The 17,117-nt window shown below is 43.9% G+C and overlaps 1 protein-coding gene across 1 annotated transcript in view; it reads left to right on the top strand.

Moving 5' to 3' along the window:
• Nucleotides 1-17,117, top strand: part of mtr (5-methyltetrahydrofolate-homocysteine methyltransferase) — a 46,037-nt gene that overhangs the window by 25,313 nt on the left and 3,607 nt on the right. The window contains exons 22-32 of the mRNA XM_079756369.1: nt 174-274; nt 1,531-1,598; nt 2,608-2,728; nt 10,711-10,792; nt 11,053-11,151; nt 12,849-12,924; nt 13,098-13,253; nt 13,692-13,891; nt 14,810-15,010; nt 15,471-15,666; nt 16,701-16,813. Coding sequence (XP_079612495.1) covers nt 174-274; nt 1,531-1,598; nt 2,608-2,728; nt 10,711-10,792; nt 11,053-11,151; nt 12,849-12,924; nt 13,098-13,253; nt 13,692-13,891; nt 14,810-15,010; nt 15,471-15,666; nt 16,701-16,813 — 1,413 coding nt within the window. The remainder of the gene's footprint in view (nt 1-173; nt 275-1,530; nt 1,599-2,607; nt 2,729-10,710; nt 10,793-11,052; nt 11,152-12,848; nt 12,925-13,097; nt 13,254-13,691; nt 13,892-14,809; nt 15,011-15,470; nt 15,667-16,700; nt 16,814-17,117) is intronic.

The following is a 17,117-nucleotide window of genomic DNA, read 5'->3' on the forward strand; positions in this document are numbered from 1 at the left end:
TAATAGTTAGCAACACATTCCCATAGTTCCTGGGGGAGTTCCTTTGGTGGAAACACTGCTTATGAGGGGCCAGCCTTAATAAGCTCTACTAAATTATACGCAGGATTATGGTTATCATAGTTTTGTCATCTCATTCCATTCATTTCATTGGACGTCCGTCCCGATATCTTCAGGATCCATACCAGGGCACTATCGTCATCGCAACCGTGAAGGGTGATGTCCACGACATCGGCAAGAACATCGTAGGGGTGGTGCTGGGATGCAACAACTTCAGGTGTGTGTGTGTGTGTGTGTGTGTGTGTGTGTGTGTGTGTGTGTGTGTGTGTAAGTAAGTAATGCATTTAGTTAATGAAAGCAGATCACTCAGATAATTATTAGAATTTTCCTTTTACCTTTGAATTCATAACATTTCAATATTTTAATAAAACTTTGAAACAAAGGTATAGTTATTTACTAGTTTCGAATTCCTCTTTGAATTCCATTAGGGTATTTTAAGTTGTACGATTTTCAAAACCCAATTTCAATTTTTTTTCACCTTTTGCAGAAATTCAAAATACCATATTCCGTACTCATATTAAAGTGGTCAAAATTTGGATCAGATAATGTGAGTGTCAAAGTGAATCAAACCGCCGGCTGGCCTATCTGAACGTGGTCCGTTCATCATGAGATTAAGGCGGTTTCCCGCCAACTACTTGTTTGTTATAATGGTAATCATAATGTAAAGCGGGACCCTCCTATATTGTGTTTTATATTAAATTAGTTTGGTTTGGCTTTCATTTGTTTACAATTATTCAGTGTTTGTAGCTTTATTGGTAAATGATCCCGAACACCAAACCTTAGCCATGAAATGCTGATGTTGGCTGTGGTAATAACTTAAAATGATACATTTGCTACAATTGGGGATAATAACTTTCAATTTCTAGGGCTGTACCAAGACAAAAGTATCTGGTGCTATTTATTGGCAGTAGCGTATCACTGAGATGTAGCCGACTCTGATGTAAAAGCTTTCAGAGATGTTCAGGCCGATAGCAAATGCAAATACTACAGTTGAAACACAATACATGTTATGGCCAATGCTATCTGTGTGTGGATCCAACAACTAGTGGTGAGGAGGGAGACCGTTTGATCATATGACTCCGTCAGGCCGGCCTCGGTTTGTTTGACTCAGTCGCCATTGTTTGGCCCATTAGTTAGGGTACTTCAAGTGGAATCACCGACATTTCGTATCCACCTTTACCACATGAGTACTGAATCTTTTATTTAGAATATCTGAAACTTGAATTTAGGCGTCTGAATTTGTGAACATTGAAAACAAAATATTTTTAATTTGGTTCTCGAAATGTATTGGAATTTATAGACGTGAAATCAAAAAATATTTGATTCAGATACCTTGTTTTCAAAGTATAATATTTCAATGTTAAATGTGATGGCTTTTAAAATTCTAACTGTTAAGGTGTGTGTGTTAGTATGTTCCAGGGAAAAGTTAGCACAATAATAATGTCTTTTTTTTCTTCTTTCTTACGTCCTCAGAGTGATCGATCTGGGCGTGATGGTTTCCTGTGATAAGATCCTCAGAGAGGCCATTGAGCGTAAAGCAGGTAGGACGCGTGTCCCCGTTACAGGGACCGGGGTGGGGGTGGGGGTGTGTTCCCCATCTTCCAAGGAGGGGAACACTAAACATCACATACTTGGATATGCTCCACCTGAGCCAAGTCAATTCTAATCTAATAATACACTTAACCACCTCTAATCTTATACCTAAACTAACCATCCCTAAACCAATACCTAACTTAACTATCTCTAACCTAACACCTATACTAACCATCGCTAACCCAATACCTAACTTAACTATCTCTAACCTACTACCTATACTAACCATCCCTAAACCAATACCTAACTTAACCACCTCTAATCTTATACCTAAACTAACCATCCCTAAACCAATACCTAACTTAACCCTCTCTAACCTTATACCTAAACTTAACCACCTCTAACGTAATACCTAACTTAACTATCTCTAACCTTATACCTAAACTTAACCAGCTCTAACGTAATACCTAACTTAACTATCTCTAACCTTATACCTAAACTTAACCAGCTCTAACGTAATACCTAACTTAACTATCTCTAACCTTATACCTAAACTTAACCAGCTCTAACGTAATACCTAACTTAACTATCTCTAACCTTATACCTAAACGTAACCATCTGTAACCTAGCATCTTCTCAGCTGCATCCGTTCAGCCTTGCCCAACATCGCCATACACATAGAAACATCAAACCAATGGAACAAAACATAGGCTGAAGGACTGTGGAGGGAACTCGGCTAATCCACATGGTTCAGACCAGGAGATGAGGAACTAGATTTGTCCTTCCACTTAAGACTCCACCACTGATTTCAATGTTGAGTTCCTTTTGGATGCGTATTAGCCTTTAATATATACCCCTTTACACTGGTGAGCTGAAAGGCTATCTCTAGGTAGACAATGTATACCAATGCCTTTTGAACAGATGATGAAGCTGTGTTCGTCCATGATGTTCTTGTAGGTTATCCAAGGCTGTTCTTTTTCCAAGCCCTAGCTTAATAAGATCCTGGATGTCTTTTAGATTTCATTGGTCTCTCGGGGCTCATCACCCCGTCTCTGGACGAGATGATCCATGTGGCCAAGGAGATGGAGAGGCTTGGGCTGAAGATACCTCTGCTGATCGGTGGAGCCACCACCTCAAAGTGAGACCTGACAACACCAGTGGTGCCCCAATATGGACCGGATCACTACCTTTATATTTAGCTGTTCATAAGGTCATCATTCAGTACGTTTAAACGCAAAGCCTAATCCGATTAAAGCCATAGTTCGACTATGGTCCTCAATCGGACAACTGCAATTGTCCGAGTATACATGGCGGTGAGAAAATTGATTCATTGGCCGAAGCATTTCATACCCGGGTACAATAGGTGGCGCTGTGCCCATTTCAACTAGTGTAATAGAGCCACCGGTTGACCTCTTCACGTCACTATCAACAACAAACTCGCGTTTACATGACACTCAAGAAAGTCTAATTATTATACCTTAGTCGGACTAAAGTCCATTTTAATCAAGTTACTCATAGCCGAATTAAGACCCCTAGATTTTTCGATTGTTAGTCTAATTAAGCGTGCATGGATACGGTCAATCAGATTGGAATCGGATTATGCGTTCTGCGCTTGCTCAATATTTTTTTCCGGGGGCTGTGAGCCGGAAGTATAAGGAGACGAGGCGTGTTGTCGCCGTCGAAAAACGAGAAACTTTATTATTATTATTTAAAAAGGTGGCAAAGAAGATGGAGGAAGCCGGTGCCGTGCCGATGTAGTTACCCGCTATAAGAAGTGTATCATCATCAACATGCATTCAGTACACTACGCTTCTGTTACGAGATAGGCGTATGTGTGTGCACGAGAATGGCAGTGTGTGTGGACGAGCGAGGAGAGCGAGCGGTTGCGCATCTCAGTTTAGTGAATGAACGAGTCCGGTTGTGTCCGTGCAAACGTGAACTGTTAAGTCAGTGGAACTACGAATAAAGTGTTCTCAGTACGCTTACAATGAGATCCTCTTCCGGATGGATCAGTAGCACGTGGCTGATTCAGTCATTTAGTGGAGAGGCACCGCTGACACTCGGATTCTCCCCTGGGGGGATTGAAGCTGATCATATTAACCTTGGTCTGACAGACGAGACGATAAGCTGTGGTCACTAAAGATCACACGGTGGTCATCGCTGGGATCTGGGAGGCAGCTCTGGGCTCTGAGAGCCAGCTCTGGGCTCTGAGAGCCAGCTCTGGGGTCAGAAGTCAGCTTTTGGGTCCAGGGGCCAGCTCTCTTTATAAATGCATTGAATAATTATTATTGAAAGCAAAAAAGCTTCTTACACTCGCGGGTTGAGGCAATAGAACCCTTGCATCACCCATATACATGTTTGGTCACATCACATTGTTGAATTTAAATCTCCCAAATAGTATAATACTTAATGATAATAATACTACACTGGTTAGTAGGTCTTTCCCACAGTCAAGGTACGCAGTTGACTCAGATGCGTTTACATGGGACAGCTAGATCTGATTAAGCCTTATACCGATTTTGCTACTCGAACGGACCGTGTCAATTATCCGATCGTACATGGCCAAGGGCTATCACGCCTTGTTCACAGTGCATGCGTCCGTTGATGGACGGGGGCTTTTTGACGTATCCATGTGTTCTTCCGGGTTGTACTACAAAGGCGATTTCATTGGACAGTGTCCTTGCATATAGTTGCATAACGCAGTCTAATTGGCCGATGAATCCGTCGCTGCCTGAAAAGTTGAACATTTCTCAACTTTTTCACCCAGGCCACGGAGCCGACAGAACGGACGGACCCACAATGCATTTCGAGAGCGCCCCGTGCAAAGTCAATGAGATCCATCGACGGACGGCGGTAGTGTGAACAAGACGTAACGCCTTGTGCCCACTGCACCGTCCGTCAGAGGACGTGGGAAGGCGTGGCTGATGGACAGGGGAGCTTTCCAGGGTCGTCAGAGCCCGAGTAGTGTCACAGGGCTTAAATCCGATACGCGATCTGATTGGATGACGGATCCGTCGCTGCCGAAAAAGTTGAACATTTTTCAACTTTTTGACGGCGCCGACGGATCCAACGGAACGGAAGGATCCACAATGCATTGCGCGTCCGTCCCCATTCAAAGTCAATGGGGATCCGTCAACGGACGGTGCAGTGGGCACGAGGCCCATTCACACCCTACGGTAAATATGGATAGGAACCCTTTCATCTGGTCCCGGAGGTCGTTTCATCCGTCAGTGGGTCCGTCGCCTCTGAGCTTACGAATCCGGAGTGCTCCGGGAGAAACGGAGCAATAGCAACGGTAATCGAGGCGGCAGTATAGAGTCAGAAGTCAGACCATTCGCGAAAATAGAGATAGTAGTATAATATCTGATGTGTACATATTGTATTTAACGTTTTATACTTATATTATACTATATACCTGACCTTTTTAGTTTATTGTTCCCCTGCTTTGGCAATGAGTTGTAACTGGTCATTTAAAAATGGCGCATGATTTTGAGGAGATAATCTGAGGGTTGGTGAGGGGTGTCACATGCCACCGCCGCGTAGGCCTACACTTTTTGCCGATTTCGGATGACACAAAGCAAAACCATCTCCTCTGCAGATGCCATGTTTGCGATTGTCGATGCCGGTAATTTGTGACACGACAGTCACTGCCTTCTTGAGGATGTATTGTGTAACACCCATAACAACGCTGAAACCGGACGGAGGTATGAAGGGTAGTCCTGGAGACAACGCTTGGTACGGACGGACGAATTTCGTCCGGATCCGGAGGTATGAATTGGCCTTAAATCGGATAATGGCCGGAGCGTGGCTGAATCCGCTACCCTAGGTGACGCTGTAGCCCTTTCAACAAGTGGTAATAGAGCCACTTCCGGGTGACCTCTACGTCCCCGCAACAAGAAACACAGGCGGCATTCGAGAAAGATGTTTTCAGTAGACAGCTGTCAGTTCACGCTGTCAGTCCGCATACAACCAAGAGGTCGGAACAATGGAGCGTCGGAGAAATGACATGGACCCAAGGTGAACTGACAGCTGTCCCGCGTACAGCAACCATCCCTTTCTCCTCCATGTAGCGTTTCAATCTGGACTTCAGAGAGTCAAAGCCAAAATCCCATTCCCCGAATCCCTTCTCCACCATGGAGATAACCTAGCCTGGCTATACCCATGCTGCCTTGCGCGCGATTTCATTTCGCGCTCCCGGGCAGCCTGGATTCCATGGATCCGAAGTTCGCCTGAGATAGGGAACCAATCACAGAACGGGGAGGGGCGGCAAGACGAGGACGACGTCTATGCGACACACCCGTCGTCTTCTTCCTCATCGAATTTCTGTCGCTCTACATACGTCAGCTGGTATAATTGATACGATTGGCTATGAGCTACGTACAGACTCCTAAGTTATGTTAGTTTGTTGTTGCTGGGACGTAGAGGCCAACCGGAAGGGGCTCTATAACCACTTGGGCTACAGCGCCACCTAGGGTAGCGGATTCAGCCATGCTCCGGCCATTATCCGATCTAAGCAATCGTGTCTAGTAGAGGTGGATTCAATGATTCGTTTACGTGAACCAGTTCGCGTCAGTCAGTTCGCCAAGATGAGTCGTTCGCGAATCGTTCGTTCGTTCGTTCAGCCCAGTTTCCGGTTCAGTCCAGTTTCCGTTTCCGGTAGCGGTGAATCGCATCATGCAATGCACCCACTGCATGGTTCTCAGCTGAGTCAGTCAGACTCAGTGCTACCGGAAACTCGACTGAACTGGTTCAGTCGAGTTTCCGGTGAATCGAATGGCGAATCGAATCACTTTATCCTGAAAGTTGAGTCAATATCGTTAATTTTATATATTAAAAAAATACCCGAGATAAAGGAACAATGTGAAACCCTAACCCTAAAATGTAAACACCAGGCTACTTGACAAGAAAATGTAACGGACCACCTGAGGCTTTACTTCACCTCAGAGATAATGCGTTAGTTAATAATGCCTTGCGGCATATCATGCGGCATCACCTGCGCATAGTGCTGCTGCGTAGGCCTACATGGACGTTCCAAGTATGTTTACTTCATGTATCGTTGAAGCTAACTAAGTAAAGCCTAGTTATAACTATAACCTGCTCCTGGTGCAGTGCAAGCAACAGTGTGTGCCGTGAGTCGCCTCGGTCCCTCGTCTTCCTGAACGAACTGTCTGCGAGTCGTGGGTCTGGGAGGAGTCAATTCTGAGTCACGAACGACGCGAACGAGACGACCGACGCGAACGAGACGACCGACGCGAACGACGCGAACGAGAGAGAAGAACCAGTTCGGATCGTTCGTTCTAACGATTCGTTCGTTCGAACGAATCAGTTCGCGACCAAACCACCTCTAGTGTCTAGTACTTTTCTAAATCGCGGAAGTGATCTGTATGTAGCAGTGATGCACGGGTGCATAAATGACCGCAGCTCGGACCTCAAATATTAGGCCTTATATAAAAATAATGCACCCGACCCGCTCATTTAAAAATATGCTCTTGATTAGGTTAATCATAGCCTTACTGGCTTAAGCTGCTTTCACACCGCCACGCGGCAACTCGCAGCCTCCATTCATTTCAATGAGGGAAGAGCGGCAGAGGGAGGCGGTTACAAAAGCGGCTGAAAACCAGGAAGCGGTTGCCGCCCACGTGAACGCGCACAGATTTTGCCCTACCGCTCAGCTTTCCCCGTGTTGAAACTTTCGGCAGCAGCAGCAGCAGCAAACACTTTTAAAAACGCTTTTGGCCCTTCACACCGCCGCGCTGTACCCTACGGTAGCGAGGCGGTTATAAGGGCAGTTGCCGCGCGGCGGTGTGCAACTGACATCCCTGAGTCATATGCATTTAAGAAAAGAAGCCTATTACAATTTTCAATGACATGTAGCCTAATGCATATAGCAGTTTAACGTGGGGAACCTGCTTAAGTTTAGCCTACTTCATCCCTTTATACCTTTAACAAAAAGACAGCAGATTAATAATTCAAAGAATTTTATTGAATACATTTCGGTTAAAACAATCCACAATGGACTTTAATCGTCGTATTATGTTCAAGTTTTTCAAAAAACAATCGCATGTCCTCATAATACTCAAACATAAATAGAAAAGGATCCATAACTTCATGGTTTTCTTTAGCTGTCTTCTATTCCAAGGAAGCGCTTGACTTCAGACTTCGACTTTAAGGAAGAGCTCGCGTTATGTGTGAACCGTGATTTACAAGACTTTTTTACCGCGAAAAGAGGACGATCTCGCGTGGACCGCGATTTAGAAAAGTACAAGACACGGCTCCTCCTACTACAAGTTACGCCTCCGTCTTGCAGGACGCAGTCAGACCCTACTCGATCTAAGGACATGTACGTTTGGATAATTGACACCAGTCCGTTCGAGTAGCAAAAACGGTATAAGGCTTAATCCGATCTAGCTGTCCCATGTAAACGCACTGACTCATACAATTACCTATATATATTGATAACTCGTCAGACATGATTTTCATGCTCTCTGAAAATGTTAATACATTAATTAATTCATTTATTTTAAGATTAATTGTGTTATATAATTGTATTATGATTAACACAAATCAGGTATATCTCAATGAATTAGAACAGGGATGGAATTTTTTTTGAGAGATGAGAAGAAGAGTATCTGTTCATAGAATGCAAAGGCAAACCCATGTGTCTAGTTTGCTTGAAAACGATATCAGTTATGAAAGATTTCATCTTAAGTGGCCACTAGCACTACTACAACTTCTCGAATATGATGCTAGTTGTTGCATGCACTCAATGTTGGGCCACGGTTTTTCAGTTTTGTGCCATCATTGAATGATGATGTACGTGAGCCCTTTGCACTGAAAAAAATACTAATCACTCATGTGGCTATTGTTGTTTCTTTTAAAACAAACTACTTATCTTTGTCGATTAATAAGAGTATAGACATGTTAAAAATGCATTTGAGAATTTAAAATGTGAAATTAATGTATGTCGGTTCAATTAACATAGAAAACAGTGGTGGTGGGTCAATAGAGGGCCCCCCCTCCGTGGAAAAATGCACTCAAATATGTCTGCCAACTATGAATCAACCATTACAAATACAAAATAAATCAACAAAAATGCATGGCGTGCTAACTGCATTTGAAATAGGCCTTGAGACTCTCAAAAAATGGACGGTATAGGACAGTGATCATGATTTGTCTCAATATCAGAATAACACCCATGGGTCAAACAGCAATGGCTGGTGGAATGGCCATAAAGTAGGTCTGTATCTGCAGTGTAAGCTTGTCCAGGCCCTGCAAATCAGGATGTGGGCTATGAATCTGAATGAATGTTTAGGTAATGGCCATCCCCAAAATGCACCAGAATACATTAAATCACATCTACCAAATTACAATTTTTATGGCGGACCACCCTCAGACCCCCCGTCCATGTCTACACCCCACCCACAAAATTATTAACCACGCCATAGGGAAGACCTGTGTAATAAATACACATGTTTTGTTCTTATTTAGAATTATTTTGTAGCTTTTCTCATATCCTATTAGTTAAAGTGTGCGGTCATGTGCTTCTGATGGTGATGATGAAAAAATGGCCCTCTTTATCATAAAAGTTGCCCATCGCTGGATTTGAATATTGTGGAAAAGCTTGTTAATTTTAATAATTTAAAAAGTGAAACTCATTCTATATAGATTCATTCCAACAATAGTGAAATATTTCAAGCCATTATTTTTTGTCATCTTTATGATTATGGCTTACAGCTTACTGTCTCTCAGAAAAAAATTACACGTAAATGTCGGCCTTCTGAGAAGTACGTTCTTGTGTATGCACTCAGCACTTGGTTGGGGCTCCCTTTGCATGATTTACTGCACCAACGCGGAGTGGCATGGAGTCGATCAGACTTTGGCCCTGCTGAGGTGTTATGGAAGCCCAGGTTTCTCGAAAGCGGGCTTCAGCTGGTCTGCAGTGTTGGGTCTTGTGTCTCTCATCATCCTCTTGGCAATACCCAAACATTTTCTCTGGGGTTCAGATCAGGTGAGTTTGCTGGCCAATCAAGCCCCAATATCTTACGGTCATTCAACCAGATATTGGTTCTTTGGCAGTGTGGGCAGGGGCCAAGTCCTGCTAGAAACTGAAGTCAGCAACTCCATAAAGCTTGTCCGCAGAAGGCAGCATGAAGTGATCTAAAACGTCCTGGGAGACGGCTGCGTTGACTTGGACTGGATTAGACACTTTGGGTGTAATGAATCTATATAATATGAGTTTCATATTTTTTTAATTGAATTAATTTACTTTTCCACAATATTCTAATTTATTGAGATACTAACTCACAATATATCATAAATACAATACATCATTTAGAAATACTCAGAAGCCTCAAAACATAAAAGACATTGTTCATGTGGAGGAACAGGGAAAGGAGATCCCTGGTACAGTACCCCGGTCAAACTGGGGTACTGACCAAACCAAGCCGTCCTGGACCACCTGTGAGAGGGGGTCCAGTTGAACTCATGCAGATTGATTTAATGGAGAACAAAATCGGAGACTATTGCATGTAAACAACATGCAATAAACAACAAGTCTAGTACACAACAACAGTCAGTGTTACCCAAATGCCAATACTTGTGATTAAATAACTCCTCAATACTTTTGATAATATTAAACTATATACAGTAGCAATTTTTAACGTTCCAGCTAGCTCATTGCTTCAAATTGACTGAACATGTCTGTAGTCAATGCACATCTTATAACATATATATTCTACAGCAAAAAATGTTTACAGGAGCCTAACTATTGACACCCCCTCTCTTTGAGGCAGTTTAGTCACACAGTTGCACCGCCAGTGGACAGAACACAAAAGCCTCCCGCCTACTACCTGGAAAGGGCTTAATCTAACACATTGCTAATTTAATTAAGCGTTTCGTTGAGCTCTAAACTATTTTAGATCTCAATAAACAATTTCAAAAAAAATTATGTGAAGAAGAATATATTGTCGATCAACCTCTCAACACCCTAAGGCCCTCTGTGTTGATGAGTGAAGCAGCGCGGGTGTGTTGTAATATGTATGGCAGAATGCGTCGTACAAAAGAAAAATGAAATCAACGTCATCGATTCATACCGTGAGGTGGATGCTTTGTGCTCCTCAGAATTCACACAGCGGTGAAGATCGCGCCACGCTACAAGTCTCCGGTGGTCCATGTCTTGGATGCCTCCAGAAGTGTTGTAGTGGTAAGTGAATTATGTGTGAACTTAGACGGCTCCAGGAACTCTAAAGGTTCAATGCATTCATCCTTTCTCCGTATTCCACTGTTACATGTGAGGTATTCTGTGTGTATACATTACATATTGAGGCTGCATTATTCAAATGGTGTCAAATGGGCATTGTGCGTGTGCTATGGCTTTGATTGCTTGCAGCGTGCGTGGACTTACTGTGCACTGTGTGGTAGAATCGTCCCGATGAGACCTAACGTCTAGCTCCTGTGTCCCAGTGCTCCCAGCTCCTTGAAGACGCTGCCCGGGAGGAGTTCTTTGAGGAGCTCACAGAGGAGTACGAGGAGCTCAGACACGAGCACTACGATTCGTTGAAGGTGAGAAACTCGACTCAAATGTACTCTAAGCTTTAAGAGCTATGATTTAAGTGTAATACATCTCAGGTTGGGCATTTCTGGTTTTAACGGCAAGGCCAGCAAGCTTATACCGTTTTAATTGTATGCAAACCGACTGTGCAAGCATTTGGCATTATGAGACCTTCTGACAAATAAAAAATGGAGCCTATGGCTTCCATCAGCAGCTTTTGTTGATCCAAACAGTGGCGGCTCCTGAAATTGAAATTGAAATTCTCAGGTGGAGCTATTTTTCTGATAATGATTAAGGTGACCAATTCAACAGGTGCATTAAGCAAAACAGTATCAATTTGTTGTTATATGATTAACTCATACAGAGATCCTTCTAGTGACCACTAGATGGCAACTTCATAAAAAAAAATCGTGCAATCCACAATTAATTATTTACATGAATCTAATCAAGCACTTTGCACTTGTAAAGCACTTTGAGCCTGCCTCGGGTATGAAAAGTGCTAAAGTTGCCTTGCCTTGCCTTACCTAATGTTGTATGATGTAAAATAGCTAAACAGGAGAAAATATGTCCGTCAACAACATAAAGACAGGGGCAGCATATTAAGTCAAATATTTATTGACTGACCTTAAAAGTATTGGCTTACAAAAGTAAAATAAGTTATCACAGTGGTACATAGAAATACCGACGAGGTGCAGTCGGCCGCCAGGGTGGAAGGCGAGGCAGGGGAGCAGAACACTGCGTTGGCTTCTGCACAGCCTGCGAGACAGCTTTTTGTAAAACCTCCGGTGTATGACATCCCCCCCTTTGTCGAAGCCTGTTTATTTATTTTTTGATTTTAAATTGTTTGATTTAATGCCAATTTGGCTGAATTTGATCGCCGACTAAATGCAACTTCTTTCAAAGACACAACTGAATTGCACCGTACAGTCGCGATCTTGAAAGTAGTACGTGACTTGATCGAAGATGCCCCCTCCCTCTTTTTGCTCAGCTACGTATGACGCCAGCGCGCTGGGGCGAGCCCTCCCGGAAACCACAGAGATTTCATTGTCGGCTCTGTTTTTCGAAAAAAAAAAAGAAGATTTTACATGAGAGTCAATGAGAAACCCCTGGGGCCGATTTTCCATGTGCTTGAAATCGCCCCAGAGAGGCGGGACCATTTGAAACACGACTCTGAATCTGACGAATCTGATTGGACAATGACGGATCCTATGTCCAGAACACTGGTAACGTCTGTTGCTGTGATAGAATTGGTTAGACAAAGATCCCTCTTTCTCCCCGTTGATAGTGCGTCGCCAGAGTCCATTGGACTTGGCCGGTGAGGCTGCTAGATTGTCGTCATGGCGCGGCCCACCAGCGACTGTTAGCCTAGAACTGCATGGACACAGGAGGAGGAGGCGGTGTGGTGGGCTGGCTCACGACACCCACAGCAAACCAGCTCAGATTTGGGTTCTCCTTCTTTTGCTTCATGTTTGTATCACCCAATCTGGTTGCTTGTAGCGGGGGGTCTGTAAGTGTGTAATCTGCCCATATTAAACGATATATAACATCAGTTTAACAACACGGACTTATGCCATCACTTCAGAAATAGGCGGTCAGGTTGAAGGAAGGAGTCTGATTGGGCGGGTGTGTATGTGGTCGATGTGTTCCAAGGTTAGTATGAGTTTGCTGTGAGGATGAAATATGGTGAATGATCATGGTGCTCTCTCAGGAGCGGCGCTACCTCTCCCTGTCCCAGGCCAGAGACCAGGGCCTCCGCATCGACTGGTCCGCACAGCCACAAGCAGGTGAGGAGGAATAGGTCGAGGGATTTAATAAACCCGTCAGTGTCTCGTTCCAACAGTGCGTCACGTCCATGTTAAAGTCGATTTGTTGAACAATGAAGCATTGAGTCTATTAGTAGTATTTGGCATGCTATTCTCACAGACAGTAAAATAAAGTTCCCCCTCCCATCTTTCAGTGCGGCCTCAGTTTTTGGGAACCCGTGTGTTTGACTCCTACAACCTGCGCAACCTCACTGACTTCATCGACTGGAAACCCTTCTTCGATGTCTGGCAGCTCAGGGGCAAGTACCCCAACAGAGGGTACCCCAAAATATTCAAGGACAAGACCGTAGGTATGAAAAGAGCCTCTCCTGATGGGAGGCGACCCTCTCCTCGTAGCGAACTTTGTAGCGTGGCTGAGTGGAAAAATGTAAAGCAAGGGTTTTGAGGAAAATGGTCAAAGTCCATTTATTTACACACACATACATAACACAAAAAGAAGATCAACTAGAAATCAAATGCCTATTTGATAAACAAAAACATTTAACGATCAGTCAAGCATGCTGTCTTCCTTGGCACCAATCCTTTACCTCAGAGCATCTGTCTGGCTGCTCCTGGGGTTTGAGTTATTTGATATGGACCTTTTAGCTAGCTGGAGGGAACGTAGTACTCATTGAACCCTTATGATGTCACATATTGGCGCTTACAACATTGTGCCACGGATTGACTCCTGCGTGAAGAATGTCCGTATGGGCTCAGGTAAAACAGAAGTGGTGACCTCTGATCTGCAGGCGCAGAGGCCCGGCGGGTGTTTGACGAAGCCCAGGGGCTTCTAAACCGTCTGATTGACAGCCGAGGACTCTGTGGTAAGGGTCTGGTGGGCTTCTGGCCAGCTCAAAGCGTCGGGGACGACATCCATGTCTACTCGGAAGACGCCACGCCACACTGCAACACAGAGCCCATCGCAAAGTTCCATGGATTACGACAGCAGGTACGCCTGCACGGCTTAAAGTAACATATTTTAAGGTGACTTATTATACCATCAGGTTTGAGTGGGATTAGCAGTTACAAGCCGTGTTGAAAATCGGCCTCTTCCGACATCACAATTGGGCGTGTCCACCTAGATGTGTGACGGATAGATGAGCAACATTTGCTATAGTCCACTGGGTGGGCTGGTAGACTGATCCATCCAGCACACATCTAGGCAGGCACGCCCGCTTGTGATAAGATAAGATAAGATATACTTTATTCATCTCAGCAGAGAAATGTAGGTGTTCCAGCAGCCAGCATACATACACAACACAACACAAGTATACATACATATCCCACCTAAACAAAACCATGCACCCACAATACCTAGCCTAGGATCGAAAAAGTGGAATGGATGGTCCATGTGCATAAGTATAAGTATAAGTAGCTGTTACTCAGAGATAACAGTACAAAATGTGTGCAAATGTACAGGTGTGCAATAAACAGGTGCAAAACAATAAATAAAAAATACATATATATATATATATATATATATATATATAAATAAGCATATATAATTTTGCTACACACATTAAATGACCTAAGCTTCCTCAAGAAGTAGAGTCTGCTCTGACCCTTCTTGTAGACAGCCTCTGTTTGTTGCTTCCAGTCCAGTTTATTCTTCATGTGCACACCCAAGTATTTATAGCTCTCTACCACCTGCACTTCATCCCCAAGGATAGTGATGTCAGAAGAGGTCGATTTGTGACATCACAAGTAACGGCTTGTAATGGCTAATCACACTCACACCTGGTGGTATACTATGTCACCTTTAAAACGTGTATTCTACTGGATTTATTAAATCTTTCCAATCTGTGCTGCTTGACCGGGTTCCAACCACTCATCCGTTTGTCTTGGCACATCTCCTTGTCGCTCGCAGGCAGAGAAAGACAGCGCTAGCTCAGAGCCCTACCTCTGCATCTCGGACTTCGTGGCTCCCAGAGAAAGCAGGTTGCCCGACTACATCGGGCTCTTCGCTGTTGGCGTGTTCGGAGCTGAGGAGCTGAGCAAGCAGTTTGTGGAACAAGGAGACGACTACAGCAGCATAATGGTCAAAGCACTGGCTGATCGGCTGGCTGAGGTAAAGTCAGACGTACAGCCTGACTGATATAGATGTATATCAGTTTATTCTTCCCCCATCCCATCCCATACTGCCTTCACAAGATATAGCGTACGAATATATAAAAACAGAATAAAATGGAAGTGACCCATTACAGGATAATTAGCCCTGAAGTCTCCTTCTCCTGGTTAGCAAATCCCTAATTCTGAAGGATCTTAGAAGTTCTTTGTTGTCAGACGCTCCTTTGTTGGGGATTTTAAGATCGGTTTGGTCTTCATCCAATCGGGGCCGTACCATCCAATTACAACTGCTTGCCTGGAGAGAAATGGACTCCCCCCAAACCTTTTATGAAAATCACTTTTCACCAATCATTTTTACCCTCAAAAGTATTTTGCACCCTGAAACACGGTAGGAACCACTGGTCGATATATCGAGCATTGAGGCCTGCTCTGACCTGAGCTCCTCCAACACGCTCCCTTAGGCCTTTGCAGAGGAGCTCCATGCCCGCGTCCGCAGAGACATGTGGCGCTACAGCCCAGAGGAGGAGGTGCTCAGCGCGGCGGACCTCCACCGCGTCCGCTACCAGGGAATCAGGCCCGCCGCCGGCTACCCCAGCCAGCCTGACCACTCTGAGAAGATGACGATGTGGAGCCTGGCGAACATCAAGGAACAGACTGGTGAGCCACCGGTCAGAGACGTGGGGCCCCTTTACACCTAGACCACGTCAACGTTAGACAAACTCATCTTCTTACACAGAGGCCACAACTTTGTCACAATCCTATCAGCCTGCTTGGATGTAAAATCTAAAATAAAATGGGTCTGTTCACCAACACTTACTTGCTGTTCCGGGCAGGTGGAGTTCCCTCACATTTTACAATAATGAGCGTCCACTAGGAATGCCCAAGATCAAAACAGAGTAAAATGTGTGGCAGCATATTGATAACTACAGGCAAACTATTAATGATTTTAGACAAATGCATCAATCTAGCGCTCAAAACTAGATTCCCATTTATTTTCGGAAAAAAATTCTAAGCCCATTCAGTATCAACCCTAATAACAAAAGTTGTCCCAGAAAATGTTCTCATGGGATTTTTATTAAATCTATAATCTAACCATTTTGTTTGTAAAATGAACAAACAAAATTGATTCCCACAAGTTGAAGGTGGGGCTGGACAAGGGATTTCTTACCTTTCTTCTGATTCAACCCCATCTTTTGAAAACGGGAAATTCACCTTCACTCGGTCGGCCTACTAGTGTTTAAATGTTTAGGGTTCTTTTTTATCTGGTCTGTTGGAATCCAGACATAAATCAGGTAAAATAAAGAAATAACTTAATCTACCACAACATTATACAAACCAAAATGACACAAATCCTATCTTCATTCTCCAAGAAGAATATGTCCGGTTATCAAAGCAAATAATCATGACTACAAATATGTGCAAATCATCCTTGAAACCGTAGAAGCACCACTGTACCCAGGGGCTTACAGTGAATGAAAGTAAGGTTCATTTTTTAAGTAGGTATAATGAAATGGAAGTAAACTTCTTTTGAATTTTTTTGGAACATGGCAACATTTTTACAAACCTACTGATGGTGCTGTGCTTATGGAATTGATTTGACGTTGAATATACAAACCCATCCATATGATGGACTGCCCTGTGTTCATGGATGTTTCCAAATGTTCAGTGTACTTTAACATGTGTTTATTCAGGAATTGACCTGACTGAGTCTCTGGCCATGACGCCAGCGGCCTCCGTCTCCGGCCTGTACTTCTGGAACCCTCAGTCCCAGTACTTTGCCGTAGGGAAAGTCACCAAGGAACAGGTGAGTCAAAAGAGATGCATGTAGGCTTTGTTCATTTCAGTTCTTCATTAAAGGTCTGTCTGGCCGCAAGCCTGTTGAAACCAACTTCTCAGAGCCCAGAAAATGGGCCCACCCATCGGGGTCAGTTATATTACGCAGCCTGGCAATCTGCACCATATAACATTAATAAATCTTCCCTGAAGGCTTTTCTCCGTGGAGGAATTTTTGTCGGAATGTTAATTTCCAACTTGTTTCGGCAATAGCGAAAGAAGCATAAGCGGCAGTTAATTAATTAATGCGATTGGCCGGAGTTTTGTGAACAACG

This window comes from Pollachius pollachius, assembly GCF_949987615.1.
Source record: "Pollachius pollachius genome assembly, chromosome: 19".
In the NCBI taxonomy this organism is placed as follows: domain Eukaryota; kingdom Metazoa; phylum Chordata; class Actinopteri; order Gadiformes; family Gadidae; genus Pollachius; species Pollachius pollachius.